The 26,700-nt window shown below is 35.1% G+C and overlaps 1 protein-coding gene across 1 annotated transcript; it reads left to right on the top strand.

Annotated features, from left to right (window-relative positions):
- Window positions 1-11,299: 11,299 nt before the first annotated feature.
- LOC123664431 lies at window positions 11,300-15,220 on the top strand. The gene has a single exon (XM_045598974.1). It carries the CDS (start codon window positions 11,300-11,302, stop codon window positions 15,218-15,220), a length of 3,921 nt encoding a protein of 1,306 aa, XP_045454930.1.
- Window positions 15,221-26,700: the final 11,480 nt, after the last annotated feature.

Below are 26,700 nucleotides of genomic sequence, written 5' to 3'. Positions count from 1 at the left end.
CCCCAGGGTTCTTAGGCGATGCGAGTCTGATATACTTTCTAGCTCCCCAGGTTGCGAGGAATCGATAACAGATTACCCCTGGGTAAAAAAATATAGGTGGACAGTACACATGTTTGTCATCCTGGTGTTTGTGATTTAACAATTAAGACGGTCACGAATATTTAGAATTTGATCAAAACTTGTATCATATTAATTTTTAGAATAAGTATAAAATAATATTTTTCTATGGTAAGCAACTTAATGCTTGTGTTATAGTTAACAGCTAACTAATATAGATGTTTTTTTTTCATTAGCACACATATAAATAATACATATATAAATTATTATAATTACACCCAGACTCAGGCGGTAATCGAACCCACAACCCCCGGAGCAGAAAGCAGAGTCACTACAAACTGCGCAAACGGGATACTCTAAATATATAGAATAATGATAATGAAATGGTAAACAAATTAATAATTAAATTATAATTCACATTAATATAATATTTAAAAAAAGGAATGTACATTTTAGTTGTTTCAAAATTATTATTATTATTAAAAACATTATTATAGTTATTGTTAATTCAAAACATATTAAGAAATAATCAATGTTATTTATAGAACTTCATAATTTCTAAGGTACAACCTTTCACAATAGACTTTACAAAGCACGTGTCTAAATAAGTAAAGACTAACCAAAACACGTCCCATGTCGGACAGGCGCTGCTCACGTACCGACAGAACCGTGTATTAATTAAGACAATATGGATGATCACGACACGGAGTAATTGAAATTTCAAATTCTACCAAACAAACCCTGTGTTAAGTTTGTCTAAGGTTGATTACTTGAAGTTAGTTTGTTATTTGATTTTAATCTCATATGAATATTAATGTTTAATGTAACCTTGAGATATATAACTGATAAAAAAGGTAGTAAGCTTTTATCAAGGATAATAATGTGTAACAAACTAACAATCTCTATACGTATATAAAAATGTACCGCCGAAATGTATGTACTTGCGTAACTTCCGAATGACTACAACGAATTGGATAAGTATTTTATTATTGTGCTCTTGATTCTCAGAACAAGGTTTGTAGAAAAATAATAAAAATCGATATTTATGAAAAAAATAAAATAGCGGTTTAAACCTAGCAATCAGCTGCTATCTATAACACAGGTATAATCTATACCTGTTTTAGCCAGCAGCTGCTTATTTTAAGAACAGGCAGCCCTATGTGTACGTTAAATATAGTTCTAATTATATTAGTAATCTTGGCGGAATACGTATCAACGATCAACAAAAAAAAAAAAAAAATTGGCGCAGTCCTTCGGAAATTATGCACGTAATTTTCGGCGATTTATTATAAATTATATAAATATCGATAAAAATTTACTTTCTAACATTCTATCGTTACAAATTACTCATGTAAAAAACCTCTACCTATATAAAATCACTCAAGTATAACGTCTCTAAGGAAAATATTAATCATCGCACGTCTCACTCGATTGTGTTCGCATTCGATGCATAACAATAATCGGCATTCGGTTATATGAGTTCGATGGAATCCCGAATCGATTCCATTCGATTATTCCTTTCTCCACAACGTCTGAGACTTTTTTACGAGCGTGTTCGGAATTTAAAATGAAATTGAATTTCTTGACAATAATTATTCTGAAATTTCAATGGTTTGAAAAATTGTTGTGAATTTTTTCTGATGTGCGAAGATTAAGTATTTTGATAATTATGAACTGCACGTTTTTAAGTCGGAATATTGTTTCTTTATTTAATTTCAAATGTGAATGAAATATTTATTTCGCCATAAGCTGACGAAAACTTAAAAATTACATTCACAAAAAACTCAATAAAATAAAAAAAGTTAAGGTAGCAAAACACCAACGTTCAAATGAGGTAGAGCACAGTAGGAAATATACTTAATATTAAGACACATTTACGCGTCGTGATATAGAGATCGCGTGGCGTTCAGAGGGACGAAACACTCCTAAACAAATCGAAATATTTCGGTTGTCACTTGCAGGCGATTGACAGCCGCGTGAGTTTTCTATTTTATACAGTGAATACGAAAACAATCAGCGAATAGATACCAGTTTCGACGTTTTAACTTTTTTTTATTGCCTTTGAATTGCATGTATTATTGCGTTAAATAAATATTTGGTAGTACCATTATACTATTTTTTTATACAACTAGGTTGTCAAAATATGCGTTCGGTTCACCTGATGGTCAGCGATTAACGTAGCTTAGAGACGCTTGTAACACCAAAACTACCGCAAGCACAATGCCGATACTATCCGACCCTTTAGGAGCTCCGGTCCACCCTATGTAACACAGGAACGTAACGCTACTTGAAAGCAGTAATATTTAGCTGTAATTTTCTGCAAGAGTAAGGTCAAGGTACTTTGCCAGTTCGAATGCTCTAGATTTTGAGCAAACATCATTGTAACAGGCATCTACTGTTACCCTTGCGCCAACTAGTCATCAATCATTTAGTTTTTCAATCTATATTTAAGTGCGCATTTTGGAATGAACTAAAAAATAGGAAAATATTGGTTTGCAATTAATAAACCGTAAATCAAATGAACCGCTATCATTTTATAAACGGCATATTTTTATTTGTAGACTAGTGACCTCTGTCCGTCCATATTTTTTACACGATAAGTAATCACTAACATATCATATTACTGAAACCTTCTCCGAAACACGCTGCATCCTATGGTTTAAGTATTATTCTGATCGGTTAGGAAATTTTTGCAATATAACCGAACATAAAAACCGGTAATATAGAGTAGTAAAATTGTAAGTTGTGTATATATATTGTTTCAGTCAACACAGTTTTGTAGTAACAATCACAAACACTCTTAGAAGCTTTATAAAGTGAGAAAGGTAAGCTCAAGACACTATTTTTTGTAAACAGCATAAACAAAACGAAGCTTAATTTAATTCAATACGTATTTATACGCATTTATGCTATAACGTTTGAAATAATTAATAAGGAATTAGATTATACTAAAATAAAAATTAAATATTTCATAATAATACTTTACGTTGCTTATGCTTTTTGTATTTTTAACATAAACATTTTAGCAGTAATGCGGTAGTAAAGGGTAAGTGCACTTCTAGGCGACTTAGCAGGATATCAACTATGCTTCATAATTATTTTAATGCAAAAAACTACAATATTTACGCATTATAAATACTTACAAACCTTTTTTAATTAAAAAGATAGTAATGACTTTTAAATGCGTCAGTTACTATGGCACTACTTCGCTGTAGTGTGCCAGCATTCATTAAACTGATTTAGTTTTAATAAAACAAGTTGAAAACTATGAAAAATATATTTTCATGTAGTGAATTAAGTACTGCAAGTGTTCCAGTTCAGCCTATTGCAGTTAACTTCTGGACATAGGCCTCTCCAAGTTCGCATCAGAAATCTCGGTTTTCCGCATTCCTCAACATGTGGTCTCAACTCCAGGACACGTCTACTCCAACGGCCATCGGTCCTCGCAACACAGAAGACCAGCCAAGTGTCTTTGTAGTTTATTTTTAATTTGTAGTTAAACGTTTCTACTGAAACATTTAAAACATTATCTTTAAATACAATAATAAATAACAGTAGAATTACTATACTTTTCTTTCTTTTCTTTCTTTGTTTATTATAATTAATGTTTCTGACTGCTTTAGTAACTTGAGTAAAATAACCTGTGTCATTAGGACAGAATTTTTTTTATAAAGTTGATTATCTAAACTGCTAACAATTTCCACGTTATGTTCCCATTGTGACATAACTGCAATATAAGATTCACGACCTGTTCATCTTAACTTATATGTTTTTTTAAAGATTTTCCATTCTTTATATTAGTGTCTGCTTGCTGTATGTTCTGTAGAACGTCGCATAAACAATAATTGTTACGCGATGTACACATGATCAGTGTGCTAATACGTTTATTTAATCATCCAAAAATAATAAGCTGAAATCAAAACCAAGTCCTTACCTGGGCTATAAAAATAACTTCACAATTATATTACACTAGCAATAACTATTAAAGCGAATACGGGTAAAACTGCACAGGATAACTAGTCGTTATCTAAAACCACAAACATCGATTACACGAAATACAAATATATTTTTTACGCCGACACGTCATTGTTTGTTGAATCCATTAAAAAAAAAACTCACACGGAACTATTGCAAAGCGTTTTAGAATCGATTTTATTTTTGTACACAACAAATATTTCTTGTCAGATAAAACAGTTGTTTCCATTGTTTTAAATGTTGACCTTTAACCTGATTTTTGGCAATCGAACATGATATCTGTGTTACAGAAGTATGCCATGACGTATATTGTTGAGCTTAACATTTTTTTTGTCGTAATTTTCTTTATAATTCTTCTTTTTCTAACTTTTTTCTTGGAGTTTACTCCTTAAGAATCAATTTTTATATATTTTTTATGTCACTAGGTCGGCAAACAGGCGTTCGGCTCACCTGATGGTAAGATATTACCGTAGCTTATAGACACTGCAACACCAGAAGCATCGCAAGCGCGTGGCCGACCCAATCCCCAACCCCCCAGGAGCTCTGGTCACCTTACTCACCAACAGGAACACAATACTGCTTGAAAACAGTATTATTTAGCTGTGATCTTCTGTAAGGTCGAGGTCCCAGTCGGGCTGCTCCAGATTTTGAGCAGGAAATTCCTGCTGTGCCCTACCTCAATTAAAATATATATAAGTATATAAGGGCCCCTGTATGAAAAAAATATAAGTTTCTCGTAACGCCATCTATCAGTTAAAACGAACTCTGTACGTTACTTATCGAATTGATTGAATTATTAAGTTTTGTGATATGCTTTATTTTTACTAAACATTTTTGAATATCATATCAAAAATTGACCGCTCCAGCGGGGCTCGAACCCGCGTCTCCGACTGACCGTGTCGGCGCTCTAGCCAATTAAGCTATGGAACGATGTACCCGCAAAAGCGAAATTTTTGATATGATGATTTTTATTTTCGGTTTAAGCGAAATTTATTTTTACTGTTATTTTATTTTTTTAACTGAGGTAGGGCACAGCAGGAAATTTCTTCTTCATAATATGGAGCTGCCCGATTGGGGTAGTACCTCGACATTACAGTAGATCACCGATGGACCGAATTCGAAATTTTTTTTATCGAAAGGTTGTGTGTGTCTTTCAGTCCCATTTAAATTTATTTAAGATCTAACGACCATTTTTCGAGTTATATCTAATAATGCGTTTTTACTTGACTACCTCGTCCTACTTTTCTTTTCTTACGTCCTACTTGAATACGTCGACTTAAGTTGTATTATACCGCATAACTTTTTACTGGCTCTGCCGATTTTAATAATTTTTAATTTAATCGAAAGCTGATTTTTATCACGTGGCCACATTAAAATTTCATTGCCCCGATTTTACTGTTTTTTTTCATATAGCATAAAAATTATGTAATTCTCTCTCTCTCTCTCTCTCTGGTAGCCATTCTGTCCAATACTGTAGTTCTTATTGGAATAAACGTTTTAATGAATATATTAATAAATTTATCATAGTGAACGGTACACGAGTGGCGTGTTATTTGGAGCGAAGATAACATGGCCACACAAAGGTTTCCGTTTTCTGTCGCGTTTCCTCTGGACGTGATTACATAATACATGCTTATTATCTGATTAAATTACGTAAATCACTTTATAGGTTTAATGTAGAACTACGCATTTAAGTTTTTAAATCTGTACCAATATTATTAGATGAATCTTGACAAAAAGGTTCAAACATTAGGTTGTAACTCTAAAGGACAGTTCCTGTCGAGAAAATTTCACATAGGACTAATAATTTTGCAAATTTGTTTATCATAATTGATAAAACTATAAGGGACGTTTATAATATTCCTAATAGAATTTTAAAAGGAGAAGATTCTTATTTTTACTAGTATGTTTTTTCTTCTTTTCATAAAAAAATGACCTAGTAAAAAATCGGACTTAGGGTTACGATTTAGTTTTCATTTTATATTTATTTTACTCACTCACGAATTCTCCAGGACGGTCTTTAATTTTTTTGCGTTTTATGTGATTATCAATGTGCGCGAGTAAGCTGTCATAAATTATGCGCCTACTCGTTAACATTAATAGATAATAAACAGGACTTGCGGAGAGTAACACACGCCATATGATTGGTAATTTATTTTATTTTATTTTATTTATATAAATAAATTAAAAGTAATTTTCTTTTAAATTCCATCTTTACAAGTATGGTGGCATTAGATTTAGTGGCATTTAGAGTAACGTCACTGTGTTTTCTAGCTCAACAAGTTATTTAATACCGATGTTGTAGGAGTGTATTAAACGTAACAACTCCGCCATCTTGGATTTGGACGTCATGTTAGATTTAGAATGACGTCACATTGCTAAGCGTTGTATTTTCATTCATACTAAAGGTTTATACAAAATTTGGAATCAATCGTACAAAGATATTAGCTTCAATTTAGAGTTACAAAATTGTACCCCAACAAACGCACATACATACATACTTACATACATACATTGCAAGTTAAATAAAAGTTTGTCATAAGATTCTACTCATACACTTATTTACTATGTTAGAAATTTTGTTAATTTAAATCATTTAATAATCTAATCTTTAATTGTTTTTACAGAAGTATCGCAAGCGCGTTGCCGACCCTATTTCCAATGGAGGAGCTTTGGTCACCTTACTCACCAACAGGAACACAATACTGCTTAAACAGTATTATTTAGCTGTGGTCTTCTGTAAGATCGAGGTACTACCCCAGTCGGGCTGCTACATATTTTGAGCTGGAAATCTCCTGCTGTGCCCTACCTGTGATTTTTAATGCTCAGGTCGTTAAATATATGTTTTTCAAATAGTTTTTCTCCGACGAGTATGAGATACTGAAACCACGAAAAAGTAGTTTTATTATAATGACTGAAATGCGTAAACATTAGAAAGCAATGGAGTATGAGATAAATTCTTACAGAAATTAAAACACAGCGCACCGTTGTTCTACGTCTACATTTATTGTTTATCTACGTTTAATGCCTACTCGTGTTTATTTAGGCTTATCAACAAAGATAAATCACAAATATGTACGGTAAATCTTTATTGTTAGTAAACTCAATCTGTGTAAACATTATATGTAATTTAATAAAGTGTACATATGTTCCATAGTAACTGTAAAGGTGACTTCGTGCGCGATTGTCATCCTGCCATTAATCTTATAAGATGAAGTGTTGAAGCCTGCTTAATACGAGCCGCACGTTCAAAGATTTCTTTAGATTCCACGGTTTAACTTATTTTAGGTTGTGACTAAGTGTAAGCGATATCTGGTATATAAGAATTAGAAAACTAAAGACCTTGAAATGTTTGCGGGACTGGTTTTACAATATTTTATCTTTTTATTAGTTTTAAAAGACACAGCTCAGACCTTAAATATATATAAAAAAACAAACAGACAACGCGTTTTTGCCATTCATAAATATAGATAATAGAGTCCGTACCATTAATAGGGTTCCCACTAAATTTTTCTTTGATGTTGTACCTACAAGAAGCCGACCGATGGCGGGATAACCATCCAACTGCTGGCTTTGAAATACAGAGGCCGAAGACGGGCAGCAGCGTCTTCAGTGCGACAAAGCCAGTACTGCGGTCACCAACCCGCCTGCCCAGCGCGGTGACTATGGGCAAAACACATGAGTTCACGTTATTTTTGGCGTGAACTTGTGGAGGCCTATGTCCAGCAGTAGACTGTATAGGCTGTAATGATGATGATGATGTACCTACAAGATTAGATCAGTTACGGTTTTTATTTCTAAGGACTCATTTTACCCCCTAATGATAACGTCACTTATATTCTCTTAATAATTTACATGCGGAACAAACTTGATAAAAAACCAATGAACATGGCCCTAACAATTACTTACATAAGACAGTTTTCAGCACACGAGGTCATTATACATACCATCTCATTTTGTTTTAAGAGCACACTGGTAGACAGATTGAAATGAATAAAATTGTCTTTGTCACTTGGTGAAGCTAATTTTCAGAAAAGTAAACCATTATAAATATCAGCACATTGCACAAGAGAAGACAGGTCAAATAAATAAAATTGGAGTGTCTGATTGTAATATTAAATAACCGCTTTTTACTAAATACATATGGATGTATCATGATCATCATCATCATTACAGCCTGTACAGTCCACTGCTGGACATAGGCCTCCACAAGTTTACGCCAAAAATAACGTGAACTCATGTGTTTTGCCCATAGTCACCTGGGCATCATACATGGTATATATACCAAAATTACATTTTTTACAATTTTCTGAACTTTCACTGGCAGATAGCTGATATAATAAAGAGTAACTTAGGTTACTTTTTTTGTAACTCTGCGAACTGAATAATATATTTTTTTTTAAATTCCACGCGGACGAAGTCGCAGACGAAGTATATACATAAATGATAGCAAGCCAGGGTTTTAGCAGTATTTGTAAGTAAATTCTAAAGTCCTAAATCAACAGCAGTTATTAAACGTATGCCCTACGTTAGGCTAAAACTATACCCTAAATGTTACGTATGTACCAAACTTTGAAAGCTTTATGTTTTGGGCAACGTTAAATTAAATAAGAACTTCTGTTAACAAATAACAAGGCATACTAGTTCAATGTTTAATATTAGAATCAAAACATCAATATCAATATTTGGTTTAGAACCTTTATAATAATGGAAGCAAAACAGTTTCAAGGATTTTAGTGTCTATTGAAAATTTTCGAATGAAATTTAACCAATTTAGATTACTGTGCAAACGGGAGTAACAGATACGAAAAATCAACAATCTTATTAAATAGACTAGAAATAAAACAATAAAGAAAGAATAGTGTTCCGTACCGGAACAAGATCTTCGTATTTACGTACATTTATAGGATAACATAAATTGGACAATTTCAATTTCATATTATTATTTTTTCTTTAATTGTTAATGGGTTGCTTAGCGATATATTACTGTATCCGAACGCACCGTGTTGCGCGCCCTCTAGTAAGGGCGCATGGACAGTCCCGAGAGAACCGTTGCCGCAAGCGCATACGATACTGTTACCTACCGTTTAACTCGATCGAGGACAAAAACATATATCTTTCGCTGGAGATCCGAACTGGTGTGTCCCTATGGTGGTGTTCGCCATATGAATTGGAACTATTAGTGAACTGCCGAGTCGCTGATCTGCCCGGACCGAGCCAGCTCACGTGTTGCAACGGAGATCGGTAAGTCGCTAGTGACCCCAGTTTAATAGCGAACATAAATTTTTGTTCCTTCGAACCAGGATTATTGTCCAGCTTATGTTATCCTGTCCAATTGCAGTTCTACGAACTCATTTTTCAACCAACGTATTTCATTTCGTATTTTCTTTCGCCGCCATCTTTGTTACGCAAAATGCCGGACGAAATAAAGTCAGAAATATTATGTGAACAGGATATTTTCGAAAGAGATTTGATTCTCGACGAGCTTAAACGCATTTTACAGCTTGCAACCACAAATGATCAACAATTTCGTTCGCGAGCTAGTGATTTAAATTCACATCAAAGAAAGTTTAACAAAATTCAAAGTAAAATTGAGAAAACGCTCATTAAACACAAGCTATTTGATAAAGACGAGCATATTAAAATACGTAATGACTTTAACGATGTATATTATGCCATTATTTCGTACGTAAATAGTTTCAAAAATGACGATCTCAATCGACGTCGGTCACTTCATCAGGACGATATTTGTCATAAAAGAAATTTACCCGTCTTGCCTTTACCCGAATTTAACGGTGATCCTACCGATTGGCAATCGTTTTTTGATTTATTTTGTTCATTAGTACACGACAACAGAGCCTACACGGAGACGGAAAAATTACGATACCTACTACTTTCGGTTAAAAATGAACCATATAATTTGATTAAATCACTCCCTATAACAGGAGATAATTATATTATTGCGTTAAACATTTTAAAATATAGATATGAAAATAGGCGAATTATTGCATCGAAACATTTAGATCGTATACTTGACCTTGAAACATGTTCCGAGCGATCATATCATAGTGTACTGTTATACCTAGGTTTAATTCGCGGATAGTGCTGACGCCGCTATTTTAATTACTTTAAATATTTCATTTTCCATACGGTCGAGTCAGTTGCCGTTTACCATCCAGCGCGTCACTATACATATTTTTTATACAGAAAAGGAAAGTGAGGTGTTTCTAGGGACAGTTACTGTAAGTGTTTGGACTATTAAATAAACTTTATCAATATTTAACCAGTTGTGTGTCTATTCTAAAAGACTACCGGGAGGTGCCGCGTAACAATTGGTGTCAGAAGCGGGATGTCGTAAGTGGTTTTCTGTGTAAAACCCTGACATCTGAACCCTGGCACCCAGGTACGTCATTAGACATTACACAAGGTCACAGGCCCCACGTTGCCGTGCCTACATCAGATATACGTCTCAGGCCCCACGAGCCGAGGCAGGTCAACCAAACACACGGATTTAACCAGTTGTGTGTCTATTCTAAAAGACTACCGGGAGGTGCCGCATAACAGTACGTAATTTATTAAATGTCTACCAAGAAAACATCAGGGCGCTTGAAGTCATGGATTTTCCTATAGACCAATGGAGTTTTATATTACTTAACATATTACTGCGTAAAATACCTATAAGTTTAAGAAAAAATTACGAACGTTCATTGTCAAGACCGTCCGACATACCAGATGTTAATACTTTAATTGAATTTCTAGAACGTGAAATATCAGCTGACGAAATCGCTATAGCTTCTTATACACAGTCCACTAAAAACTACCCACAACATATAAATAATCACTGTACGAAGATTGGTGGGAAGTCAAACGCGATACATCGAAACTCATTCAATGCAATGTCGCTTCAATCACAGAACAAACTGGACCTTATGTCAATAGTAATAGAGATCGATCTTGCTTGAAGTGCTCCGGTCAGCATTTAATATCTAAATGTACAGAGTTTTTAAATCTTTCTCCGCAGGATAGGTACAATTTTATTAAAAACAAAAATATTTGTTACAATTGTTTAAACGTCGGACACGATGTTAAAAATTGTAAATCGAAATTTGTGTGTCGTACGTGTCAAAAGAAACATCATAGCCTTATTCATTTAATTTCACCGCAGTCTTTAGCAGTTGTAAACAAAACTGCCACGGCTAGCGCCGTTTCACTCCCTCTTACGGAGGATAAACAGGACGATCGCATACATAATAATTACGCAACAAAAATGCATTCGTCGCATTCCATGGTTACGGTATTATTATCTACGGCTTTAATTGATTTATATTTAGGAAATAATAAGATTTCATCCGTTCGGTGTATAGTTGACAGTGGAAGTCAGGCTTCGTTTATAAGTGAAGCATGCGTACAGCGTCTTGGTTTGCCGCGCACTAATGTTCACATACCAGTATTAGGTATAGGAGATACGGAACCATTGATGCCCAGGGGTATGGTTACGTGCGCGATTACGCCTAAAAATAAACATCATCCCGTTATTCCGGTTGACGCATTAATCTTGCCTAAGTTAATGTCAAAAATGCCTAATTTGTCTTTGCCTTATACTAATTGGCCTCACTTAAAGGGACTTACCTTGGCTGATCCTCATTTTCATACACCCCAACCGGTTGAAATGTTATTAGGAGCGGATATACTATCCCACATTTTATTAAATAACACTATTACGGGTCCACCGGGTACACCTATCGCAATGAATAGTGTGTTCGGTTATTTACTGTTAGGGAAACTTACTTTCAATACAAACATTTCGACTCCACTCCAAGTTTGTTATAGCTCGTTTGACAACGACAACTTACAAAGATTTTGGGAGCTGGAGTCAGTACCAGAAAAGCGGAGTTACACTCCCGATGAGGAATTATGCGAATCCTTTTTTCAAAGAACGCATAACCGAGACCTCACAGGGCGATACGTGGTCGCTCTGCCCTTCAAGGTCAACGCCCCGCCCCTCGGCGAATCTAGACAAATCGCAGTAGCACGTTTTCATAAATTGGAATATAGGTTAGAACGTAATCCCCAGCTGAAGATTGACTATCACGCTTGCCTTCAGGAGTACATTGACCTCAATCATATGGAGCTCGTTGATGATAAGCCTTCAGTTGGTGCGAGTTACTATATCCCACACCATTGTGTGATTAAGCCCTCAAGCCAGACAACACGCACCCGAGTTGTTTTTGATGCCGGCTGTCGTACGACCAGTGGGTACTCATTAAATGATGTGCTGTTCTCGGGACCTAAACTTCACCTAGATATCGTAGACGTTCTTTTAAAATTTCGTGTTTATCGCGTTGCTTTCTGTTCAGATATAACACAGATGTTTCGTAATATATTGTTACGTGAAACTGACAGAGATTTTCAGCGTATTCTCTGGCGTCGATCACCAGAGGAACCTTTACGTGACTATAGACTTCGTACAGTCACCTTCGGCGTCAATTGTTCTCCCTATCTCGCGCTTCGTACCATCCGACAACTAGCTTGCGATGAAGGCGAGCGTTTCAAATTAGCTGCAGCTGTTTTATTAAATAATGTCTTCGTTGATGACGTCATTACGGGCGCAAACAGCGAAGCCCAGGCTCTTCTACTTCAGCAGGAGCTGATTGCTATTTGCGCAACGGCTGGGTTCGAGCTACGCAAATGGCATAGCAACTCGCAAGCGGTTCTCGCCGCAGTCCAGCCCTCAGAGTTTCATGGTGAGCGGTGTGAGAGTGTTCTTTTTTCAGAGATGGAGGGTGACAAAGGTGTGAATGTCCTCGGATTGCAGTGGAACCCCCGAGCAGACTCATTTAGCTTCAAGGTTCATGTTACTTCGCGCGAATACACTAAGCGTGCTATATTATCTGAAATAGCAAAAATATACGACCCTCTCGGGTTATTGTCGCCGATAACATTATTTGCTAAGCATTTAATTCAGTTGATGTGGTTAGCGAACATTGGTTGGGACGAGCCCCCGCCTATTGATATATTAAATTCATGGACTTATTTTACTAGAGAGCTACCGCTTTTAGCATCGATTTCTTTTCCCCGTTATATTTTTAATACTGACGACTTAGACTCTATTCAAATACATGGTTTTGCTGACGCGTCTCAAGTCGGTTACGCCGCATGTGTTTATATACGTCATGTAGGCAAGAGCGGTGATTGTGAGACACATTTAATAATGGCAAAAACTCGTGTCGCACCGTTGCGTGTATGTCTTACTATCCCTCGCCTTGAACTGATGGCTGCGCTTTTGCTATCAAAATTAATTGAAAAAGTAAACCACGTATACGGAGACAAGATCCGTTCCGGCCACATTGTAGCTTGGTCCGACTCTTCGGTCGTATTGGCATGGCTTCGTTCTTCTCCGCATGAATGGAAGACTTTTGTTTCTAACCGCGTCAGTGAGATCTCGACCCGCGTACCCGCCAACTGCTGGCGTCACGTCCCGTCTGCTGACAATCCCGCAGACGCGGCCTCTCGCGGTCTATTGCCGGCAGCCTTAGTTAAGAGTGACTTGTGGTACCATGGTCCCGCATGGCTCCAACAAAGTTCCGACTCTTGGCCTATACAAAAAACGATCGTAAATACAAGCGAAGAAAAGCGCAACAATAAAGCACATCTTGATAAGTATTCATACACAGCTATGACGTATACTTTTAGCGATACGGATAGTTTTATTTCACGATATTCGTCGTTAAATAAACTTGTGTGTGTAACTGCTTTCATATTTCGTTTTTACAACAAATGTAAAAATAAACATATTAAACAATCGCTTCCAAATTATATTACCGTCCCTGAATATAACTTTTCACTTAATCGCCTTATACTTTTGACTCAGCGGTCTGTTTTTAGTGAGGATATAAAAAATATTTCTAACAATAAATTAGTTTCGATGAGCTTACGACGTCTTACGCCATTTCTGGATAGTGACGGATATTTACGCGTGGGAGGACGCATTGACAAATCTCTTTTACCATTTAATTCTAAGCATCAATTGATTTTACCTAAACGACATCCCTTAACGGATCTTATAATCGATGACGCTCACCTGGTCAATTTACACGCAGGATCTCAATTAGTGCGTAACTCACTTTTACAGCGATATTGGATTTTGTCGAGTCGCGATATCGTGCGCCAGCGCATACATCGCTGCGTGCGGTGCTTCCGTGTGCGCCCCGTGCGTATGCAACCGCGTATGGGACAGCTCCCTGAATCTAGACTACGTCCAACTCGTGCCTTCAGAAGGACGTCTGTAGATTTTGCGGGTCCTTTTTACGTTCGTGCTAATAAAGTTAGGAATGCTAAAGTAATAAAGTGTTACGTTGCAGTTTTTGTATGTATGGCGGTAAAGGCCGTACATCTTGAGCTCGTATCCGAGTTGTCTGCAGAAGCCTTTCTGGCCGCCCTACGACGCTTTACGTCTCGGCGTGGCTATTGTACAGACATTTATTCAGATTGTGGAAGGAATTTTGTCGGTTGTAATAATTATTTAAAGGATTTATACGCGTTTTTACGTAGCGATCCAGTTCTAAATGTTTTAAATAAACAAACTTTGAAGCAGGGCCTTACGTGGCATTTTCAACCTCCTTACGCTAGTCATTTCGGCGGCTTGTTTGAAGCCTCCGTAAAGAGCTTTAAACATCATCTTTACCGCGTGGTAGGGACACGAATTCAAACGTACGATGAGATGCACACACTAACGTGTCAGATAGAAGCTATTTTAAATTCACGACCTCTTTGCGTATTGAGCTCGGATGCTTCGGATCCTCTCCCATTGACCCCAGCTCACTTCTTAGTAGGAGAACCCTTGACGGCGGTCCCTGATGTCTCCTTGATAGACGAAAATCCTAATCACCTAACTCGTTGGCGCTGGATTCAACAGTCGGTTCAACATTTTTGGAAACGTTGGAGTAAGGAGTATCTTCACGAACTCCAACAGACTAATAAATGGTTCCAAGACCGCGGCTCCACTCTCCGTGAGGGAACTGTTGTTGTGGTATGTGACGAGAATCTTCCACCTCTCCAGTGGAAGCTCGCACGCATTCACGCGCTTCATCCCGGCTCTGACCAGGTTGTACGAGTCGTAACACTAAGAATTGGCAATACGCTTTTCAAACGTCCTGTTGTCAAGATTTATCCTCTACCATTACAATAGTCAAAATTATTACAAACAATATTTAATAGTAAGGTTTAGTTTTAATTTGCATATTTCATAGTTAAGCTTAGTTTTAAAGTACATAGAATTTTCTTTAACTCTTTACTCTTTTCTTTAAAAGACACTACGTGCTTTTAAGGTGAGCGGCATGTTCCGTACCGGAACAAGATCTTCGTATTTACGTACATTTATAGGATAACATAAATTGGACAATTTCAATTTCATATTATTATTTTTTCTTTAATTGTTAATGGGTTGCTTAGCGATATATTACTGTATCCGAACGCACCGTGTTGCGCGCCCTCTAGTAAGGGCGCATGGACAGTCCCGAGAGAACCGTTGCCGCAAGCGCATACGATACTGTTACCTACCGTTTAACTCGATCGAGGACAAAAACATATATCTTTCGCTGGAGATCCGAACTGGTGTGTCCCTATGGTGGTGTTCGCCATATGAATTGGAACTATTAGTGAACTGCCGAGTCGCTGATCTGCCCGGACCGAGCCAGCTCACGTGTTGCAACGGAGATCGGTAAGTCGCTAGTGACCCCAGTTTAATAGCGAACAAATAGTAAAAAATTGCTTTTACACATAAAGACGACAGCGAAATATCAAATATGCAAACACACATGAACGTTGGAAATGGAGAATAAAATCGCGATAAACTCTCACAGCTTACCTATACACGAAAATGTCTAACTAGCGGTTGAGAATTTGATTCGCTTCAAATAAATTCAATAAAAATCATGTTTCCTAACACGTTGAATTTGACGTGATTGATTGCATCGCACTGCTGGATTTAAGCCTCTTTCAGGATGTAGGAAAATAATTGGAGCTACCGCGCTGCTTCTCTGAGGGTTGGCGAATATATTCCTTACGAATAATGATCGCTGTTTCTATGATAACAACCACAAAGACAGTATAAAATAAACAAAATAACAAAAACACATAACAATCGATAACTGAGATATTCTTGCTTGCTTATATCTAAGGCGCTAAATTTCCTTAAAAATTCATCATGTACCTGGCTTTCAGAGAAGTATATTGCTTGTAAATTAACAGTACTATACATATTAAGAAATATAAATGACAATAGCTGCTCCATCATGCACATTCATCTACTCGAACGATGCGTCACTATACCAATAAACCAAGTATTTTATCGATCGAAACGAAATCGTTCATTCCTGTTGAAGGCCTAAAACATTTTATATACATTTTTGTGGCGATTAATAAGGCGGATACGATGAAAACAAACAGAAACTCAAAAAACAATTTAAAATTATAATCGTTTGACTGTCTTTCCTAATTCAGTTTCTTAAATGCTTATTTTATACTACGCTTAATTAATAACTATTTTATATGCTAACAAGAAAACGTCGAGTTTTCAAAGTAAATAACCAAAGTTTGTTTGCTAGTTATGGGACAACAGACTAATTAATTAAGATCGACTGAGTTTGAAATTTCAACGCCCTAGGGTGTCGTACACGAACTTCGCTGACGTGTGTCAATGAATAATGTTTTGGAATCGTGAACTTGTAACCGAGACACCACTGACATGAATTCTTAACAATTACTCAAGGATTATGTCATACGCGTGAGTAGTTAACATGAATACTTCTGGGGTTATCACTTGCGCAACGTGAAGTTTAAGCTAAAAGATGTTGTAAATCCAGCTGATAAACTAGTACTGGTACATTTTCATGTATTTTTGATTCAAAATTCTTATGGGGTTCGAATTTGAAAGAAAAATTTAAAAAAAAATCTCTTTAGAGGAATTAGACTAAATACTTGGATAATAGAGGAGGATGGAGTAAACGAAGGTGCTTTTATTTCTTCTTAGTTTTTTTTAAATACTATTAGATCGACAAATGAGTAAGCGATTACAGTAGCTTATAAATGCCTGGAACACCAGAAGCATCGCAAGTGCTTTACCAACCCAATCTTTCCCAAGATCTCTTCCCAGTAGCTCTGGTCACCTTAATCACCACAGAAACACGACAATGCTTGAAAGCAGTATTATTTCGCTGTGATCTTCTGTAAGGTCGAAATGCTGCTCCAGTTGGGCGGCTCCAGATTTTGATCAGAATATTTCCTGCTGTGGCATACATCAGTTACGCTCAAACCAAAGACCAAGTTATTACGTATCAAGAGTTCAGGTATTATGATCACCAATATAATGTGTTGTCACACGTCAAAGGTCAAAATCAAGCATCAAATGATTTTAAAGTAGAACTGTTGCGACATACCATCTAAAATGAAGCTCCATCAATTATGCAAGCTTGTGATATCGGTGTGGACAAAGAGGTGACTATTATTGATTAGGACATTTAAATTTTAAAACTCGATTATCTCTGCGATTGTGAGATTTGAATAATATTTGAGCTGAAACAGCTCTATATTATCACCATTTTATACAAAAAAATAGCACCAAATTCAATGAGCAAGTTTTATGGTATCCCAACGACAGACCTACTTGTGTTTTACCATCGCTAGCTATATTTGTACGCCTAGTCTAAACAAAATCCATAATTTTAAATATTTAATTAAAAATCAATTTAGATACCAAAGTAATATAGAATAAATACTTTAAATCGATTAAATTATCACATATTTCCGCATTTTTATTCACATTAAAATGTAAATATCGGTAACAGCTTATTAAAAAGTGCGCTTATAGGCTGTGAAATATGTTTCTAAAAAGCGATTTTATTTATAACTCGTGTGGTTTAATTCATAAATATGTACATATCCGACATGGTTGTGATGACAATATATTGATGCAAATCCATACATTGATCTAATTTTCTACCCCCTTTTTTATATATTAAAACTACATCTAATAGAAATAAAAAGTATCTGTCAGCTCCGGCACATGACTGGAGTTTCCTCCTTCAGATCGATTGTCTAAATAAGAAGAAAAAAGGCTTACTAGTCTAAGAAAAATATTAATAACATATAAAAACTTTAAAAGATGTAAATTAATATGTAGATATGAAAGACCCATATTAAAATATTGGCTTCTTTATTTTACCTAAGACGAGGGAAAGTTTCGAAGTAACCAAAATCTGCGAAGTATATAAAGTTTGTGATATATCATAGTAATTTATATTAATTCAAGTATATAATGATTTCTGAATCAATCTGCTCTAAATTGACATCACATTTCCTTTAGTATTTCGTGCGAGGGATTTAAGTCGTTTACAACATTGGTGTTGAAGTGCAGACGTGAGTGCCGATGCGGCGGCTATAATTACCCCTCGTCAAAAGCATCGAATGGCGTTTCATTAACAACTTAAAATATGTTCTAAGGGTATATGGTGTAAGGAATGAGTGGTTAGCGTTTTGAACATTTTATTTATAATAAAACTGTGTCGAGTCGTGATTTTGATTTTGAAGTAATATTTCTTAACGCACGCTTGTTTTGGGGAGTAAGCTGGTGAATGCGTGACGAAAGCGTTACGAAAAGTGTGATCGGTCAAAGCGAATGGAGCAAGAGGGAGAGAAGTGAGAACTTTCTCTCTCTCTCTCTCTCACAGTTACATTTCGTATATCAAGACACAGTGCAGGCCTATTGTGCAAGCCTATTGCTAAAGTACAAATTATTATGAAAGGGTATTTAATACTAAATTTAATGCATGGTATCAATGTTTTGAAAACTAATTTTAATTTTCATATTTATTAAATTATAAAAATCAATACAAACTTTAAATAAATTAAACTATAAAGTTAAAATATAATGCTAGTGATATGTACAATACAAACGTATTTCTAACATTTAAAGATAATTTTGTACATAAATTTAATAAAACGCTTCAACTTATGAATTGCACAATACCGCTACACGCTAGAAGCGAGTGATGAATACTTCATTACCGCGGAAATAGGGCAAAGGTTGCCTTTTACACAGCTTTGTTAATTTTTTTTATTTGCTTTCCGTCTGGTACGATATGTTCGATACTCGTCCGTTAATAAATTACATATGTCAGTCTATTTACCTACTTTCTAACCCTATCAAATGATACTAATATAATGCTACTTCTACCCTACTTCTAGTAACATTAGCAGTTGTTTGTTGTTTACTAAAATTTAGGTGAATTGAAAATAAATAATTACAATTTAAACTGTAAAAGAATAATAGTATGATTTTTTCTTACCTTGTATGAAGAACTGCTCATTCCAGTGTATACGTACCGTACGGACGGCATGATAAATTTTTTCATCTAGTATTTTACTTTAATTTGAAAACTTAGCACCAGGTTTACTGTATATTTGAGATTCTTATACTTATTTGCAGGAACTGATATATAAGAGACTGATGATTGACTATCATAAGAGTGTTATTATTATTATTTTTTATATAACTAGGTCGACAAGCAAGCGTACGGCTCACCTGATGGTAAGCGATTACCGTAGCTTAAAGACATCTGCAACACCAAAAGCATCGCAAGGGCGTTGCCAACCCTATCCTCAATTCCCCCCAGGAACTCTGGTCACCTTACTCACCAACACGAACACAACACCACTTGAAAACGGTGTTATTTTGCTGTGATCTTCTGTAAGATTGAGGTAACTACCTCAGGCGGGCTGCTCCATATTTCAAGCAGAAAATTTCCTGCTGTGCCCTACCTCAGTTATTAGGTTATGATTTATGATATCGTTCGCGGAAATCGTTGTGAATAAGTAACTTGTTGTTCTTAAAAAGAAATTAAAGGTGTAAGAAGTCATGTAAGTAATCTGCGCACATGAGGATATTTTGCTCAAAATCCGAAGCAACCCGACTGGAGAAGTAACTTAGGTTAAGTTAGTAACAACAATAGTAACAGTAAGTAGTACAGAAGATCACAGCCAAACAATACTGCTTTCGAGCAGTTTTGCGGCGAGTAAGGTGGCCAGAGCTCCTGGAGAGGGTTGGGGGTAGGATTGGCAATGCGCTTATGCTTACGATGCTTTTGGTGTTGCAGGCTTCAATAGGCTACGGTAATCGCTTACCATCAGATGAGCCTTACGCTTGTCGGCCGACCTAGTTGTATAATAAAAATAGGTAAAAAAACTTTTTAAGTTAAACGGTTTTATGTTAAACATACATTGCAATGTTTAAGATAAATGTACTAAAAACCAAAAAATAATAAAATAGATACAGTCGTGGGAATTATAAACATATGCATAGACTAGACTAAAATAAAACCGTGGGGCACGTCAATTGTCTACAATCGTTGATTAAAATGTTTGTTTTGTAATGTTACACTATAATTAGGCAGTTGTTCAACCGACAACGATGGACGTGTGATAAGTAGGGCTAGAATGTGGAAACAAGCTAGCAAGCTCGATTATAAGCGAGTTTTAGGGTTTCATAGTGGTGAGCGAGTAGTACTTTTATCATATGTTTTGTCGATTAAAGACAAACTACGAGCAGTGAAACGATTCCTCGCCAGTCAGCAGTGTGAATTTCCAACGATAAACTAGTTGAAACATCTCTTTTATTTACATGGAGTGTATAACTATTGGAATTTCCATGAGCAAGAAAATAGTAAGTAATTTCCTCAGCGTCTGCGGGCCAACTGCCTATTTTAACGACGAATTAAACGATTCTTCTATCGCACATTAAGTCGATAATTTGTAGACAATTGACGTGCCCCACGGTTTTATTTTAGTCTAGTCTATGCATATGTTTATAATTCCCACGACTGTATCTATTTTATTATTTTTCGGTTTTTAGTACATTTATCTTAAACATTGCAATGTATGTTTAACATAAAACCGTTTAACTTAAAAAGTTTTTTTACCTATTTTTATTTTCTAGTTTTTAGTTTTTATTTCGCATTCTGTTTAATTCATTTAGTGCTTCATTATTGCAAGGCCCATCTTAAATATTGAGGTTGTATAGTGCACTGTATTCTTCTTGTCAAGCCCTTTTATTTGATACCCATATTGGTGGGATTGATAAAAAATTGTTATCAGACATTTGGTAGCGGTGGCCAGCTTAGATTTCAATTTTGCATAGTAAATTGTATTCTACTTGTTGAGACCTTTCATTTGATACCTATGTTGATGGGATTGATAAAACCTAAGTTATCCGCCATTTTGTAGAGGCCGCCATCTTGGATTTTAATTTTATATAGTACATTGATTATACTGGTTGAGCACTTTCATTTGATACCCATATTGATGGGATCGATAAAACCTACGTTATCCGCCATTTTGTAGCGGCCGCCATCTTGTATTTCAATTTTTTATAGTATATTGTATTCTGCTTGTTGAGCCCTTTCATTTGATACCCATATTGATGGGATTGATAAAACCTACGTTATCCGCCATTTTGTAGCGGCCGCCATCTTGGATTTCAATTTTTTATAGTATATTGTATTTTGCTTGTTGAGCCCTTTCATTTGATACCCATATTGATGGGATTAATAAAACATGAATTATCCGCCATTTTGTAGCGGCGGCCATCTTGAATTTATAATGATAATGAATAAACATAATTGTATTGTCACCAAAATCCAAAGTGTATACAAAATTTCAGATTAATCGGTTGACAGGAAGAGGGTGAAATTTGAATTACTAAATTTGACCCAAGAATAAATAATAAATAAAAAATAAAACAAACGGGGTGAGCTAAATAAAACCGTTTAATAAAAATAAAACAAACGGGTGAGCTAAATAAAACCGTTTAAAAAAAAGTGTGCGTACTAATGTATGCACGTAAGAAGTTATACTTCATTAGATAGCTAACTTCACGTTGCTAACTTCTTCTTCGTTGACTAGCTAACTTCTGGGTGTCGATTTTTTACGTGACAGTATACGCGCGCATCGTAAACATTTACTTTCATAAATAATTTGTCTCTAACACGCCAAAAGAAGTATAACTTCAAAAATCTCTGTACCTTAATGAGTATAAGGCTATACAGCTAATAGAATAAAAATGATTTTCCTATTCAGTATTATGACCATTATTAAGCCGGGACCGAATTCGTGACTTATTTCCCGTGTGTCACAGCAGGAAGATCAATAAGGAAAATCACGCAGATCTAGAAACAAATATTTGTACAAATACAAATATCCGCTTAAAGCGGTGACGGAGTTTTGTCATTGGCGTTATTAATCCTCCCACCCTATACCAGAATTTGTTAGTAAGTGATATTGAAAATTATTCTTTTTGTGATTTTATATTTCAATAACCATTCATTAATAAGATATTAATTTATTAACTACGTGATTAATAATTATAAATCAACCATTTTAAACTGAAACATGATGTTTTGTTTAACAGTTCATTAATTTATTCATTCATTTATTTGTTCATATACTGGTCGTAATTGTATATCTACGCTTGACAACGAATTAACGAAATTAAATTTACAAAAACAAAAGTCAAATAAATCTGGACTTTTAAATATTAAATTGTTATTGATAATAAGTCGATTTTAATATAATTTGCCGTAATAGTTTTGATTTCGAAAATATGAAACATTCTGTTTTAATTCAGTAGTCTTTACTTAACGATTCCCACTTTGAATGATTGGAATTAAAAAAAAATATATAAATAGTTTTGTAATCGTTGACATAAATTTGACGAAATTGTTAGTAGACGAAAATAATATCGTCGCCGTTTTAAAACCTTTTTTGTGAGAAAAATGTGTTTGGGAACGTGTGAAAACGTCTAAAAAAGTACTCTTTTCCGCGTAACTGAATATCAATCTTTAGTGACGCGTGCGAGCGGTAGTTTAGCAAGATTTACGTGAGATTTAGAACATTTTCTCATTCATAATTGGATGCTCTATATCAACTTTAATAAAGTTTGAATGTAGTTATGAACTTTGTAATTGGTGCTGAGGAAGTTAAATGTATTTATTTGTTTACGTTTTTTGCAACCGTTCTAATGTATGTAACTTTATTTTCTTTTATTTGTTACGTATGTTCTGTTTGAGCTCAACCTTCCATTATTATTGTTTTATATGCTTGATGGTACCTTAAGGTCAGCGGTAGGTACATATATTTGTTTCTGATAGCGGTGTAGATTGTTTTTCTTCTTAGTCTACCTACCGTGTCATGGAGACCATATAAATACGTCGGTTCTGCTTTTTACAATAAACAATTGATAAGCATCCTTTTTCTATCAGTAAAACAGCATTTTACAAAGCTAGGGAACGTTTATATAGTGAATTAGTTCAGTATTCAGTTTATATTTATAGTTTTTGATGGTCTACTATTTCTGTAATAATGCTTTAGTTAAAGGAAATACTTACTCGATAATCATATATATAATAAAAATGTAACGGGTCGCTGTTTGTACACTTAAGATATATGAGAAAAAAATATTGGGACCTTTATCAACACAAATAGCACCCAAAACAATTTTTGTCAGATTGTCTCTTTGTTTGTGCGTTTGTGCACGCTAATCTCAGAAACAACTAATCTGATTTAGATGTGGTTTTTACTGATATATTTTGGCTAGCTTAACTTAACATTTAGTGTTTGTTTCATGTCATTTGGTTCATAAATAAAAAAGTTATGCCAATTTAAAGAATCACATTAAATATGTAAGGTCACTATTCCACGCGGATGAAGTCGCGAGCACAGCTGGTAGTTAATAAATAAGTAGGTTACAAAAGTAGATAAAAGGTAAACAAAACAATAAATATCATTCATTTTTTTTTCTATTGCTTATTCTTTATTGAATTCGTTTTATTTTTCTTCAGAGTCTTATCTTTAAAAGTGTGACTTGGATTAGAGGAGTTAGTGTAGGTAAGTGGATTTTAGATTTATTCTTGTAGGAGTTTGATGTTTCAAAAATTGTGTAATATTATGCAAACCTATTTCTAGAAATGAAATCAATAAATAACATTATTTATCGTTGTGTCCATTTGTTATAAGTATTCTTTGACGGTTCGCAGAAAGTGGACATAAGGTGTCAATCAAACCACTAATTGCAAATTCATGTGACGTTTCGATCCTTTATTGGACCATCATCAGGCATCTAAAATACATACAAACATTGAAGAAAGTTGTACAACTAATTAATCCATACAACAATAAATAACATTAAAAAAAATATCTCGATTTTAGTAAAACAAATGGCGACAATATAAATCATTACAGTTGGATATTTTATTTTTTTCTTATCAGACGACAATAATCTTTTACCATGGAATTTTAGCAGTATGAAAAAATACATTCTGATCTTATTTTAGCAAGATTCTTCGTGATATTGGTGGCTTTGAATTATCGTCCACGGTCCTTGGTGTAAATTTTCGAGGGTATGAAGCGCAGGTATTCGCAATAAAGGAATCGAGTGCTCGCATTTTATTCAGATTTTCGTCCATACATATGAATTAGGGGAAGGTTCATATAAATAATTTTTCGTGTATAAAAAATGTATGGCTGATTCAATTTATCTTTCTGGAAAGACTAAAAGCATTTTTTTGTATATTTAATGACTTAAGCACATAGGCATAATCTCTGACCCTTCTCATACATGGGAAAGAGGCTTATGCCCAGCAGTGGGATATTACAGGCTGTAGCGAGCGAAGCGAAGCACTTAGAGTAAATCTTACGATATATTTGTTTTACTTGGTAGATTATGAGAAAATCTTAAATCATTATATAATAATACTAGCTGCGCGCGTTGCTACGCTTTTCTTTCGTACCAAATCAGAAAAATTCATTGGCTCACGCACAACACTTTGCTGAAGATCATGAAATGATCAAATGCATAGTTTACGATTCTATAAAGGACATACAGAGAAACATTTTTATATGTATAAATAAAGTAATCGGTACTATACTCGTATATGAAATAAATCCCCTTTTTTATTTTAAATTTGTTTCAAACATTACAACGATATTTACGGATTCTTAGTACACCTACATAAAAAAAAAGATTGCTAAGTATAACAACACTACACTAAAATTAAATTTATCACAGATTTTCCTTTTCTTGTGTCTATTTGATTTATACCTTACGATCAGTATCATTATTCATTTTAACCTTCTATTAGTTATTTAACCCAAACGGTGTTTTAAAAAAAACTCAAGTAGATTACCTAGTATAGAATAAAAGAGACTAAAATATATCATCTTTCCCATTAAAATAATTTAATATAGTTCGTGCCGTTATTGTCAATTACGGTATAAATAAGAAAGATTTATGTTTTAAATTTGACTCGTCAAATGACGTTAAAATATTCTTTAGATATATTTATTTATATAAAGCACTTTCGCTTTTAAATATAACATCTAACTAGAGTTATTTACGACCAGACATCTAGCGTTGGCGCGACGGTCACAGCACTGGTTTGAGGCTGTAGCGCTGGCGGTTGCGGGTTTGATCCCCAACATTTGTATTGGCCATGCAGATATTTGCCGTAGTCTGGGAGTTTCTGCAGTCCTTGTGGTGTTGTTGTGTACCTCGAGGTACGCCTCGGAGAGCACGTTAAGCCATCGGTCCCGATTGTTATCATATGTTACTCATAGTAGGCAATATATTCGCCAACCCGCATTGGAGCAGCGCAGCGCAGCAGGTTTATGCCCAGCAGTGGTTTATTACAGGCTGAAACGAGACATCCAGCATGACTTCAAATACTAATTCCTTGATGTTTAGGTCGATTATTTACCAATTAATACTATAATTATTCTTAAAAAGATGTCTCTACAATGTAACAATAAGAACTCAAATTAGATGTTCAGTTTTGTATTAATCAATCATTTAAACGAACTGTTCTGTAGTACCTTAGTATCTATATACAAAATTCTTACAGAAATAAAGTATAATTTTTAAATTCATTTTTTGTTTTCTAAATTAATGGCATATTTCAAATAAGACGTATAATGTATATTCATAGGCTCGGCCTGTCAGCTCTCGGCGTTTATAAATGAAATAAGAGCTTTTATTTAAGAGGACCGAACGTCAGGTATCAACCAAATTGCCTTTCAACACATTTAGGGGAAGACAAAAAATTTATTATGTCGAAAAAATATAAGCCTTTTTAGGTAAATATTATTCGACGGGTGTCGATCTAAACATCGCATTGAGTTAAGACTTTTTCTTACTATTTTGAGACTTGTCATGAATTTCTACACTACTTATTTTTGTTTCAGATTGTAATAAGATTGATGAAATGTTTTTAGCTGATATTTGTTGTCTGATTATCCTCGTACATGTTCGTACCACGACTATTAGGTGCGTTACAGGTAAAACACTTTATAAATATCATTACTTTTTGTTGTCATGTTATCCGCAGGCCAGCTGCCAGAACATGGTTTTATCTATGACTTGTGATCTTTAAATATTCGTATTAAAATCAATAAATTATTGAGGTAAGGCACAGCAGGAAATATAATGCTTAATTTTTGGACGGGACTGACTTGGGAAGTACCTCAGCCTTACAGAAGTTCATAGCTAAAGAACAATTTTTTCAAACAGCTTTGTGTTTCTGTGGCGAGTGAGGCCACAGCTCGTGGGGAGGGTTGGTGGTAGGG

This window comes from Melitaea cinxia, chromosome 22, assembly GCF_905220565.1.
Source record: "Melitaea cinxia chromosome 22, ilMelCinx1.1, whole genome shotgun sequence".
Taxonomy (NCBI): domain Eukaryota; kingdom Metazoa; phylum Arthropoda; class Insecta; order Lepidoptera; family Nymphalidae; genus Melitaea; species Melitaea cinxia.
Note: the sequence above shows the minus strand (reverse complement) of the source record. Positions and strands in the feature narration are given on the sequence as shown.